Genomic DNA, 13,348 nt, shown 5'->3' on the forward strand with positions numbered 1-13,348 from the left:
TGCAGCTGGTCTCGTCTTTCTTGCTTCTTTTGTGGAGACGCTGTGCCATCTGGTGGCTTCGCCGCAGGGTCCTCGTGTGGGGCACATGTGAATATGCAGGTTATAATTTTTAAGTTTTATGGAACTTTTAGAGACAGTCTGTTGCAGAGAGCATAATTCTAGTCCTTGAGCTGGATTATCAGCGAGGCGGACATCGAAAGACACATTGAACTAATAAGGAAAATTCCGCTAATTAACTTTAAATTACTAACTCGAAGGCACATTTTTGCAATTTACGAATTGTAGCCGCTGAATTTTCAAGGCTTATCCACTCGGAAGGAATTTTCAGAACGACGTCAGTTTGGAGACATGCGCCATCAAACTTGCGATAAGAATGCGCGGTTGCTCCATTCAATAACTATTGAACAAATCCCTCATTTATACATGGAAGCACAAAAGTAACTGGTTGAACGCCCATGGATTTCGTTCCACACTCTGGTAAATATTATCTCCCAACTAGTGTCTGCCGAGAAATTCATTTCAAGTGGATAGGTCTTGCAAGCTAACCGGTTACAATTCGTAAATTGCAACATGTGCCGTAAATTAATAATTCGGAAGTTAATTTGTGGACTTTCTTTAGGTAGTTGAACATGTGTTTCGATTTAGCGTACTAGTAATGTCCGCCTCTTCGAATATTGTCCGCCACAGGCAAATTTTAAAAATTCCATAACACTTAACAGTGATTAGCCTAAAGAAACCGCCTGAATATATGTGACGCGGAATCAGTTCCACTGGATATCGGAGAAATTGTGAACGTTTCTTTGGTTGTCATTGAAGAACGTCACATCATACCCATAGGCGCGTTACTGAGGTTCATTGAAAAGCGGCACTTACCAGCTGGCCAATACTCAGCGACCCAGTCAACGTCGAAGATGTTCATTGAAGTAGATATGTACCGGGCGTCCCACGTAATTTCAGCCAAATGTTAAAAATATGCAAATGCCACGTAGGTGGACAGAACGAAAGTATAATGTTGTTTGCCGTCGCTTGGCCTCGAGCCTCGATGGCAAATGACATCACTTTGGTTCTGTCGCGAGGCAATTTTTGTGTATATTCGCGGGCGTCTTTCACGCTCGAAAAAAACGCTTTTATGTAGCACCTATTGAGCAACAGAAAGCTCTATCGGGAGCTTCTCATGTTCCTCTACAATTATCTCTATGACACTTTTCACCTAATTATAATATTTGAGGTCGTTAATTAATTCAGACTAATTATGTAATTAGGTGGAATTTTAAAAAAATATCTGATTATCTCCAAGCGACGGCAGGTCACATTGCCTTTGTTTTGTCCTCCTACGTTGCCTTTGTATATACTTTAAAGTTCGGCTAAAGTTAACTGAGACGCCCTGTATGACCAGTAGCACGTAACCGGTTAAGACGTTCATTTAAGTTCGGCACGTAACCAGTTGCACATTGCTGCCAGTTGATAAGTTGGCATCAATGATGTTCACTGAACAGCGGCAGATACCGAGTGCCGCATAACCAGGATTTGTGCCACATACAGGGTTCGAAACCAACCGTCGGAACAACCAAAGTGGCTCCGACGGCTGGTTTCGAATCCTGTTCCCTCTACACTGCGGCCCGATGCACAACCCATTGGTCCACGGACTAAACCACGGAATATACCCAGTGACTCAAGTTGGTGGGAAAATTGTTACAGACTTAAGACAGTTTTAGTTTCACGTACGTAGAAACGATACGTACGTGAAGATCTTGAGGAATCGAAATGCGCTTGCGCCGAACGACGGGATCCGCGTCGCGTCTCACGTACGCACGCGAAGTCTGCGCTCTTGCGTTTAGCGCCTCACGTTCGTGACGGGCTCTGCGAGCTGCCAGGCAGAGAACTCAGCCCAAGCTAGCACGGACGAGGTGCGAGAATTGGCTCCGATTCCTGCCTGAAATAGGCTGTAGTAGTGTTCATGTCTGACCACAGAAGTCTCGCCGTGGTTTCTTAGTGACTATGGTGTTGGGTGGCTAAGCACTAGGTCGCGGGATCAAATCTGGGCCACGGCGGCCGTATTTCGATGGAGGCGAAATGCGAAAACGCCCGTGCACTTAGATTTAGTTGCACGTTAAAGAACCCCAGGTGGTCCAAATTTCCAGAAGCCCCCTCTGCGGCGTGCCTCATATTCAGATGGTGTTTTTGGCACGTAAAACCCCACAATTATTTTTTTTTCGCCCACAGAGGGTAGCAGTAGACATTCGAAAGCAACGACCGATACGTTTGCCAGCCTTCCACCAACAGACTGTTTCTTACGCTGTACTATAAGCACCCCCCGCATGCGGAGTGTAACGCACGTAGAACTCGCACGGCGGAAAGCGTCTGCGTAAGTGAAACAAACTGTTTATTGATAGGCAGACAGACAGAATCAGACTGCGGAAAATGCATGAAGTACTTTAAGAATGCCAATGGCACTAATAAAGGTGTCATTAGGACCACTGGGTATGCCCCACAGGGTATGTGCCCCTGGGGTTTCTGGGTATGTTCCACAGGGTATGCGCAACTAGGGTCAGCAGGTAAGCGATCACTAGGATAATGATGACTGTGATACTGCTAATCGCGATGATTGCGATAATAATGACTGGAACGGTGTTGACGATGATTATGATGGTGATGTTTATTACCGATAACAAAAACTTGGAAGTCCATTCAACCCCTAGTGGACGTCCATCAAACGTTGTCGCTCCAGCACGGCTCTCGCAATAAATCACGCGCTTCGTACACCTCATCATCAGCTCCAACTCGCCCAGGAAGATGGACGAGGAGCAGCAGAACTCTGCTGAATCGTTGACCTAGCCGGCACACAACCACTTAACGGTGCAGTCCTCCATAGCTTAAACATTCACAATGGGGGCTGCACATCGTGGATGTGAATGGAAGCAGGCTGCGCGAGCGAATGAAAAGAGTAATCCGGTAGGCTGTACTGGGGACGCAGCCGCAGTGTGGCACGTGAAATGCCTTCTACGTGCTGCAGAGGATGTACGGGCACTAGGCTACATAAATGGTGCTACCAAATGACGATTATTCCCGTATTAGAGAGCCTACAAGCTTAACATATTACATATCTAGTTGGGGTATTATGGTCTCATCTCACAATCATGCTCGCTCCCTATTCGTAGTGAGCCCGCCCGGAGGTTCTATAGCCGATCAACCTGTCAAATTTCTGCAACAAATTGCACGCTTCTAAGCCCTGTAACTCCCGACTAGCACAGGTTTGAGTTTGATGGATTATACCTACTAAGACGCCGTGATATCTCTCAAACACCACCGCTCCCGCTTGGATCGACAAACGTACTGCCGAGCTACGCCCCTGTGAACGCTGAGTGAGATGTTAAGTTTAGTTCCGATTGCGTCGCGCATGACGTAACAACACTAGCATCTGCGCACATAACCTACGCATGCTCGAGCAATGGCTTCTTTCCTGTAGTTCAGTGTTTGACGGAAGCCCGTCTGGTCGGAATGAAACATGGTTAAAAGGTAAACAAAAATCCGGGGTACTACGCCGACCAAAGTAAGATTTAAAATAAAAGAAGTCGTTTAGGCTCCCACACGGGAGCCTTGTTCATGGATAAAATAAAGGTGTTCGAGCAGTTCGCTTAAATAGTCTTGAACACGTGACGTAGGCAGCGCGCATACACTGACGGCAGATAGCCATCACTCCTGTTCAGAGTGTGTGGCGTAGTCTGGATCATGAGCGACTCAAGATAAAGGCGTCGAAATAGCCCTTTTTCCCTGGCAAGGACACGTGCCTTCCCCCAGTCGATTGCGTGGCCGCTTGAAGCGGCATGCTCAGCCAAAGCACTGGTTTTCACATTTTCTTTTCTGACGTCAGCTTCTTTCCTATACACAACGACACCAAAGTAAGGTAGGATGGCTGCAGGGATATCAGGGATAACGGTATTACCTGGTTTCGTTACAAGTGGTTTCAACAAGCGACCACCCATGCTGGCCGAACTGAAATACCTTTCACGTCGAAAGGAATTCTTTTGCATACGTCCAGTTAACCACGACGCCTTCTAACGCCTTTGCATAGTCTACTTTTACAACATCAAGCGAGAGGATATATCGGTCGAGGACGTACAATTTGGAGCTCAGGATTGGCTGGGATTTTTTTTTTGTACAAACAATTCTAGTGTAAAAGCTTTCGTGAATACGGACCATATGCTTCGACAACTGGAAAGCTATTACGTCAGCGAAGACGTTTAGTACCAAGAGTGAACAGAGAAAGTATAGAAGCAACTTGGTGGGGGGCAGTCGTACTTTGTTGAATGGTGAGTTTTTTTTTACCATGCGCTTAAAGTGGCATGCGCAAACGGAGTATACGGACTTCCGACGCCTTCTTTCGGCATAGTTTCTTTAGCGGCGATAGGAGTCAATAAATATTTGGCAGGTTCGCCCGCAAGGACGAAGGTATAGGGTTGCGCTTGAACCCCTCGTACTTCGTTCTAACAATACGCCGCTCCGACACGTTGTCCCTAGACAGCGCGCAAGGCAACTCTTTCTGCGCAGGAGGGACAACACCCTGATAGCGACCAGGTGCCTCACAACGCTGGCGTAATGAGGAGCGCCACCATGAGGAGCGTTGTCGCTGTCGCACTTCGATGCTGCGCGAGGTGAGGCCGACGGGAGATTGCCGGCGTTACTCAGCGTCTAATGGAATATTAAAGATGACGTCAACGTGACGGGGCAACTGCTCAGAACAGAGCATACACATAGCGGATCAGCAGGAACGCCAGTTTGTTTACAGTGTGCGTTGCGCACAACGCTCCCGCCAACAGCGGAAAGCAGGCTGACTGCTGCGTCACCTAGGCGATTGGGGATTTGACAATCCGTACACTTAGCTTCGTCGTTTATTTTTCAGTCAAACGCGTTTGCGCATCCCTGGAAACTCTCTAATCCACTGGGCGTGAAGGGCGCATGCGCCGTCGATAGAGGGACGATACTATGAGGACGTGAACGCCCCTCGAATGTGCGTGTAATTGCTATCTCAATGAAATGCGCTATCATCACTGACTAACCCATAAGCTATTATTTAATGAGTGAATTCAAGTTAACTCCTTTAGGATATATGTTGTAATTGTGGTATTGAAGCTGCTGCTATTCAAGACGTGCGCATTAAATCAGATTCTTCAGTGCCACAGGCTGAATTCTCAAAACCTTTCCTTCGTAGGGAGTACTTGAAGTTGGCCTGCCGCTTTCTCTGATATTAAGTCGCCATCAATGGTTGGCACTTGCATTTACGAATGGTACTATAGCGCAAATATATCTTTGAGAATACGCTTATGGTACTCTTTAAGCTGTGCCTTGTTGATTGTTATGTGTTTGTTTTACGCCTACTTTCTCTTTATAGCTCTACCTGCAAATGGTAGAAGGTGCAATCGCGTCTTGAGTGAGTAATTCACTTTTTTTTAACACCTTGAGCTCTGCCAGAAAAACTATGCTCAATTAAAGTTGGAGTGAAAAAATAATTAAAAACACAAAGTATCATAAGGGACAGAAGTCATAAGAAAAGGTAGCGAGGCCAACCAGGCTGAGTCCGGTACGCTACCCTGCAGTGGGGAAGGAGGGAAGGCGATTGAAAGAGGTGAGAAGAAAGAAGTTCACGGTTTGCACGGCACAAAAAGTATCATAAAAATGTGTTTCAACATAATTTAGAAGTTTTCTGAGTATACTATTTATAAACGATGCCGACTAAGGATGAATTGTCACTTTCCTCTCGATCGCACGATTGTGTCCTTTGACGGCATGAAGCCCTGTATGTCTAACCTCCAAGTCGGCATTAGGTCCACTAACTGTTCACACTCTCCAAATGTAAAGTTCGAGTTTTCACATGCTACGCAAAGTAAACTCGTCTCACCAGGTTGTGCTTGATGAGGTCTTGGGCGTACGTGAAGGTTGGCGACGCACGTTCTCGCAAGCTCTTCAGCTCCGCCTGCAGGACGGCACACAGGTGGCGAGGCTTAGTTCATCAGCATTAACCAATCGGGTTTTAAAACCTCCTTTTTTAATTTTTTCAAAACGTCCTTAGCACTAACCCGCCGCTGTAGCTCAATCGCCACGGCGTTCTGCTATTCAGCTGAAGGTCGCGGGTTCAATACGGACTGCGGAAGGGGCGATATGCGATATTTCGATGGGAGCGATATGCGAAAACGCACGTGTACTTAAATTAAGGCTCCGGTTAAACAGCCCTTAGTTGTCAAAAGTAATATAGAGTCCCCCACTATGGCGTGGGGGATGGTGGTTTCAGCACGTGAGGCCTCAGAATTTAATTAGGTCGGCGACTATGGCAACACTTGAAGATATGAACAACCTTCTTGAGTCGTCAAAAACATTTATTTCACTTGACTAACTGTTCATCTCGTAAACGACTAATTCTAATGACGCCCGAAAAGAAAAAGAAACGTGACAAGTCGCTTCACACTGAATCGTAGTTCACTCACTCCCTAATTACGAGAGCTTGCTAAAGCTCGCGCACATTTTTTTCTCCGCCTTTCTTTATGGTTTTTCAATCGCCAAGGAATAAAATGATGTAGCCTCCACTCGTCTACAGGCAGCGCGTAATATTTTCTAATTAAAGCGCTTATAATGGGCTCCAGCATCACTTGATAAATTTGTTGCTGCATTTTTTCGACCTCTGCTTCACTTTCGTCTCACAAGCATTTGCTGCCTCACTTATCACTTTCCGTTGCAACTCACTGAAAATACAATTGAAAGGCAAACGTATCTTCATGTATCAGCAAACAGAAATGTCCTTGAACAGTGAACACTCTTACCTCAGCCGCCTTTCCGTTGTAAAGGCGGAAATGGTTGCATGCCTTCAGATTGATCGCGGTTGCACTGTCCGGGAAGTTCTGCAGGTACACCGCCAGCACCTCCTGCAGGACACACACCGACACACTATCAAGTTCGTACGTTAAAGACGGGCGCCAGCTAGTCTCAACCCCTTCTTTAGACCCACAAGTCTTACACGATTTGATGTTGTTGCCATCTCTATAGATAGCTTGCAGTTGACATCCCGGATGCAGCTTCTTATCATGGTGGTCATCCAGCATGGCTGTTGGGATTGCGCCAATATATCATACTCACTGCCACAGGAAAATCTGCTTGAATTTCATGCAGACGTGGTCAGAACTCGGCTAGCATCATTGTCAGAACGACGACAGAACCGGCCGATCCACCGCGCGAGGTGCCAACGGATGCACCTTTTCGCCGTGCTGGTCCACCAACATGGCAGCTAGGGTGACGTCAGTACAAGCCTTCTTAGGAGGGCCACGTGTCCCACTGCAAATCCTCCTTTGTAAAAGGGATGGCCATGGTATGTGTCGCCCGGGTACCCATTTGTAATGTGTGGAGACTCGGCCTTCTTCGAGTGATCGCAGCGGTGGCGTAGTCGTAGAGCCTCCGCCTCATATGCGGAAGGTACTGGATCCGAATGCCGCTGTTGCCGGAAAACCACCAGCTTTTCTAATAGGCATAGGGATGTCTTCCGGACTGCTGTTCGGCTACACATGGGTGTTGGCATCTCGAAAGGGTGCCGTATAAAAATTTCTAGGTGTGTTCTCTGGGCGCCCCTTCATCAACCACAAACCATACTCTCGGCTGAGGATACAAAATAGAGCTGTCGAGGGTATCTAGCGGTAAAATAGGTACGAGTGCTCGCTTCCGCCTTGATGCTCGGCCACTACTGGACCTTAACGTTTTCAAATGTGTGTATTTCCCCAACCCGAGAGGAGCCGCCAGGGGGCCAGGGAGTGCGGACGTGGTTCAAGTCGGCTCCGTGAAAAGTTGCCTTGTCTGGTGGAAACAGTGCCGATTCATAGAAAAAAGTGATGTGATCGCCTATCGGAAGACCCAAGGATCACCTGGATTACAATTTTATGACTGTAAGTGGACTTTTGGATGTTTTACGGCCACTTTTATGACGACCGCGTCTCCCACCTAGCTAAAGGTACAGCTAGCGTTGAACAAACGCGGCGGCTCGGCGGCAGCCGAAGCCCCCGGCATCCGCTTCGGAACCCCGCTGTGGAGGCACGAGGACCATGGAGGTGACCGTAGAGGGTAGAGAAATTACCCCCGAAGAACTGAGAACAGCGGATTGGATCACGAAAGTGGGAAAACATGTCAAGGAGCTGCAGGACCTTGCGAGAGGCGAACGGCGAGAAAGCCAAAACAACGGCGAGCGGACGGAACGCGGAACCGCGTTCGGGGAAGGCAAGAAGGCGGCAGCGGCGAACGCCGCGTATAAGCAGCTGGGGCACAAGATCGCGGAGCGTTCAATTGCGTCGCACCTCCCGCGATTACCGCCGAACGACTACAAGATCATCCTTCGGCCGAAGAACGGGCTGGCGCTCGCAAAAGTTCCGACTACCAGGCTGAGTGCGGCGGTGCGCATGGCAGCGCAAATCCCATGGGTTAAGGGACAAGAAAAGGACGTGCTTATTGTTAACGACAAGCAAGGCACCCTGATTTTCAGCACCCCAGATATGGACACTGTCTGGAAGGTGACCAAGATTAAGTCTATCAAGATCGAAAACAAGGACTACGAAGTCACGGCGTACCTCGCACCGCACGAAGACAACGGGCGGGGTGTGGTGCACGGCATCGACCCGACATTGACAATAGAGGAACTGACTGAGGCCTTCGGTAACCCGAGGAACCCGCCGATACTTGGAGTTAGGAAGATGGGCAACTCCAGCTCGGCAATCGTCACCTTCAAAAACGAGACAGTGCCGAGGTGGATGTACTGTTATGGCGTACCTCTGAAGTGTGTGCTCTACAAGAAACGCTACGAGGTGTGCTACCAGTGTGGTGAGCTAGGACACAGATCGGACGTATGTGTCAGCGAACACGTTCAATGTCGGGGATGCGGAATGACGTCTCCACCTGAGGATCATGCATGTAAGCCCAAGTGTAAGTTGTGCGGCAAAGGTCATTTAACGGCAGACCGGAAATGCAAGGAAGCTTTCAGGACCCCTTATACGATAAAGAAGAGGCAATGGGAAGCCAAGCTGCGCTTGGAGGAGGAAGAGCGGAAGGCGAAGGAGACCGACGTAGGAAGGAGCAGATGGGAAAAGAATCAAGGCAGATCCAGGAGTCCGTCAAGACAGCGGAGCATGTCGAGAGGGAGGTCGGATTCCTTTCCGCGACTGCCGCAGCGGCAGGAAGGGGAGACGCAACCGAAGGCTGGGCGCGGGAATCCGGGGACCTCCGGCAGCACTGTCGTCAACAATCCAGCGAGATCCACGTCTCCGAACAGAAAGGTGGGTTGGGCAAGCAGGGCCTCCCAGGATAAACGCGATGAGGAAATGTTTCAGATTAAGGAAGAGAATCGCATGATTAAAGAACAGCTAGCCGCGATGAATAGGCAATTGGAGGAGCTTAAACTAGCCCTTAAGCCTAATACAGCACATGTTAAACAACCGCAAGTGTCGCAAAAGCCAAATATCCAAGGATCAAGGGAGCAGATAGCGTCTCCGCCTCCTGCTAAAAAGAGGGCGAAGGAAATGGAGAAGCCCATGATAGATAGGGACATAGAGACAGTGATAGACATTAAAATAGCGAAACTGGAGGAAAAATTTGAGACCAAGTCTGGTCAGGACGATGAATGGCGCAAGGCCTTCGAGGAACGCATGTTGGGGATGTTCCAAAATTTGACACAGCAGTTGCATCAGCGAGATAACAATCTCACAGAGCGACTGCATCAGAGGGATAATAAACTCACTGAAGAACTTAAGGCAGAATTTGCGAAGAGGGACCGGGCATATGAACAGCTCACCCAGCAACTATTAAGAAATCAGCTAGTTGGCAGCCATGGCTCACAGATCCAGTAAAAACACCGTTTGGCAATGGAACTGTAGAGGCTTCACGCGCAAGCGTGCGGTCCTACAGGAATTCCTGAGGAACGGGGATCGACCGGAGCTAATAGCACTACAGGAATGCGGTAGAAAGGCAAAATTGTCCGGGTACAATTCCTACCTAGGCGAAGGTGAAAGCACGCAGGTGGCCGCCCTAATCAGGCGAAACGTCACAGCGGTGCAGCATGACACCGGGAATGCACAAATCGACCACGTCCTCGTAGAACTGGTACCGCGAAGGAAGAAAGATTGTAGCTTGTTTGTATTAAATGCGTACAGCTCTCCCAGACAAAGAAAATGCGACTTCGGGGATCTCTTCGCGACGACGCTACGTAAAATCAAGAACAACCCGCTGTTGATCGTGGGGGACATTAACGCTCACCACTCGGCATGGGGATATAAGCAGACTTCGATTAAAGGTAGGAAATTGTGGGACGACATACAAACTCATAATCTGGATTTAATAACCGACCCGATGCAGCCTACGAGGAAGGGAAATAGTGTCGCGTGTGATACGACACCGGATCTCACCTTGACGGGGAGCGGCACTAAAGCCACGTGGTGCAATACAAACGAAGACTTAGGCAGCGATCACAAAATCATAGAAGTGGTGGTAGAAGGAGGCCCGACAACCTCCCGAAAAAGGAGGGTGGAGGCCGTAAATTGGGACTCTTTCAGGGCACTCAGGGGAGACCCGGCTCCCATCTCTAATATTGCAGAGTGGAGCGATGGCGTAGTGCGCACTGTTAAAGAGGCCACCGAAGTGGTGGAAACGGAGGGGGACAACGAAGTGGTAGACAGGAGATTAGTTAATCTCTGGAGGAAAAAGAAAACGCTGGAGGACCGACTTCGACAGAGGAGATGGGATCGAAATATCAGGAAACAGATAGCGGCTTTAAATAAGGACATTGAAGAGCACGCCATCACGCTCACAAAGCAAAATTGGGGAAACGTATGCGATCAGATGGAGAGGAATATGAATACCGCGGGGACGTGGCGACTTCTTCGCCACCTCTTAGATCCGGATAGCACAAAGTCAGCGTCAAAACAACAGCTGGAAATAATGGCACATCAGTTTGATGGCACTAAGAAGGAACTCTTAGAAGAAGTTAGGAATAGGTACATCAATCCCGCCGGACCTGAACCCCTCCCGGACTACGGAGGGGGAGAGAATTCGGAATTAGACGCCCCCATCACACTGGTTGAGGTCAGGGCGGAGATTAATCGGCTACGGACTAAGTCAGCGGCAGGGCCGGACAGAGTGAGCAACAAAATGCTCCGTAATTTAGACGACAGCTCAATCGCCAACCTCGCAACGTACATGCAGGAGTGCTGGGAGACGGGGACGATACCGCAGGAGTGGAAACTCGCCAACCTCATTTTCATTCCCAAGCCGGGCAAAAAACTGGGCTTCGAGAACCTCAGGCCTATATCGCTCACCTCCTGCGTGGGTAAGCTTATGGAGCACGTCGTTCTGACGCGGCTCAATAGGTACATGGAGGACAATGGTCTGTATCCGGACACCATGATCGGTTTTCGACCAAAGTTATCGGCATGCGACGTGATGCTGCAGCTCAAAGACCAAATTATAGACAAGCAAACGCGACACACGAAAGTGATCGTGGGGTTAGATGTGGCAAAGGCATTCGACAACGTGAGGCACGTGTCCATCTTGGAGAATTTGAACTCGCTCAATGTCGGGAAGAGAGTGTACGATTACATCAAGGACTTTCTTACCAACAGGAAAGCCACTCTCAAGATAGGGGAAGAATCTATAAAGAGCATTGACCTGGGTAACGTGAAGACGCCGCAGGGCTCGGTCTTATCACCTACCCTCTTCAACATTGCCATGTTGAAACTCCCCGAACGGTTGGGGGAAATTGAGAATCTAAACTTTACCATATACGCGGATGACTTAACACTATGGATAAACAAGGGCAGTGATGGACAAATTGAAAGCTCCCTGCAAAATGCAATTGACATTATCGAGGAGTACCTGAAACCCAAAGGACTTAAATGTTCGGCCGAAAAGTCGGAAGTACTGTTCCTGATGCCCCCCGGAAAACAGCGGCTTCACCAAAGGCGCGAAGCGGGCATCCACCTGTACCTTAACGGCGCCGAGATCCCCGCGGTCGACAGTATCCGCGTCCTCGGGCTGAGGATTCAGGCAAACCGGAAAAATTATGAAACGCTTGCTAGGTTAGAAGCCAGTTCAAATCAAACGTGTCGTCTTATCAGGCGAATAGCGAACAGGCACGCTGGGATGAAGGAGGCGAATCTCCTGAGGCTAGCACAAGCCTTTGTAATCAGTAGGATAGTGTACGTGGCACCCTACCTCAAGCTCAGTTCTGTAGAACGGAACAAGCTCGAAATCATTATTAGGAAAAGTGTCAAGGTCGCGCTCGGACTCCCCCCGAACACGCCCACCGGCAAACTTATGCAGCTGGGTGTGTCGAACACTCTCGAGGAACTGACTGAGGCTGCCGTTACCGCGCAGCACCAAAGGCTACTTGGATCTAAAACAGGTAGGAAAATTTTAGAGAAATTAGGCTACGAGCCAAAACATGAGCAAGTGCGCTCAGGCGACATACCCAGACAGATCAGGGACAAGATAAAAATACCTCCGCTACCCAGAAACATGAACCCTGCCTTTCACGACGGCAGACGTAAAGACAGGGCAGAGGCATTACAAGCTAGATACACTTGTCGACAGGACGTCCTATATACGGACGCTGCGGAATATGCAAGCAAAGCGGCACACGCGGCCGTGGCGGTTAGAGAAGATGGAACACCGGTGGCGTGCTGCACAGTCAGTGGCGTCGAGACGGTTGAAGCTGAGGAAGTAGCCATAGCCTTGGCCCTCAGCCAAAGGGGGGTAAATGTGGTCATCAGCGACTCCAAAAACGCTGTGAGAAATTACGAATCGGGGAGGGTGACGGAGACTGCCATCCGTATATTAAACAGGGAAGGAGGACCCAGGCAGCTTGTTCTGCTCGTTTGGGCACCAGCTCACCAGGGACTTAGAGGGAACGAGGAGGCTCATTCGGTCGCCCGAGGTCTCACTTACCGGTCGACCCCCGGAAGCCCCCAAACCACCGAAACTATAATCAGAAGAGAGGATATGCGCGCATTCCATGAAATCATAGCCTACTATAGACTAAATCGCCAAATCTACCCGGGAGCGGACAGAACGCTCAGTAAGAAAGATGAGGTTATGTGGAGGAAATTGCAGACGGGGGTTTTTCCAAACCCCGTACTCTACAGCAAGTGGCATCCAGGAGTGTACAGGTCAAAGTGCAGGTTCTGTGATGAGGCAGCAAATCTGGTTCACATGGTGTGGACATGTCCGGCTACACATGATAGCTTGCGAACTCTAGAATCCTGGGAGGCTTTGCTCCGCAGCCCAGACCCCAACGTCCAGCGGGACATCATCGGTCAAGCCCTTGCTGCTGCTG

The 13,348-nt window shown here is 49.2% G+C and overlaps 1 protein-coding gene across 2 annotated transcripts in view; it reads right to left on the reverse strand.

Moving 5' to 3' along the window:
• The window catches only part of Ttc26 (tetratricopeptide repeat domain 26), a 100,567-nt gene that overhangs the window by 33,491 nt on the left and 53,728 nt on the right, over nucleotides 1–13,348 (reverse strand). The window contains exons 6-7 of one of the 2 annotated variants that reach the window (XM_070522765.1): nucleotides 6,813–6,914; nucleotides 5,897–5,971 (exon numbers count right to left, since the gene is read on the reverse strand). In XM_070522765.1, the coding sequence (XP_070378866.1) occupies nucleotides 5,897–5,971; nucleotides 6,813–6,914 (177 nt within the window). The remainder of the gene's footprint in view (nucleotides 1–5,896; nucleotides 5,972–6,812; nucleotides 6,915–13,348) is intronic. The other variant, XM_070522766.1, reaches the window with a different exon arrangement.

This window comes from Dermacentor albipictus, chromosome 8 (assembly GCF_038994185.2).
Source record: "Dermacentor albipictus isolate Rhodes 1998 colony chromosome 8, USDA_Dalb.pri_finalv2, whole genome shotgun sequence".
NCBI lineage: Eukaryota > Metazoa > Arthropoda > Arachnida > Ixodida > Ixodidae > Dermacentor > Dermacentor albipictus.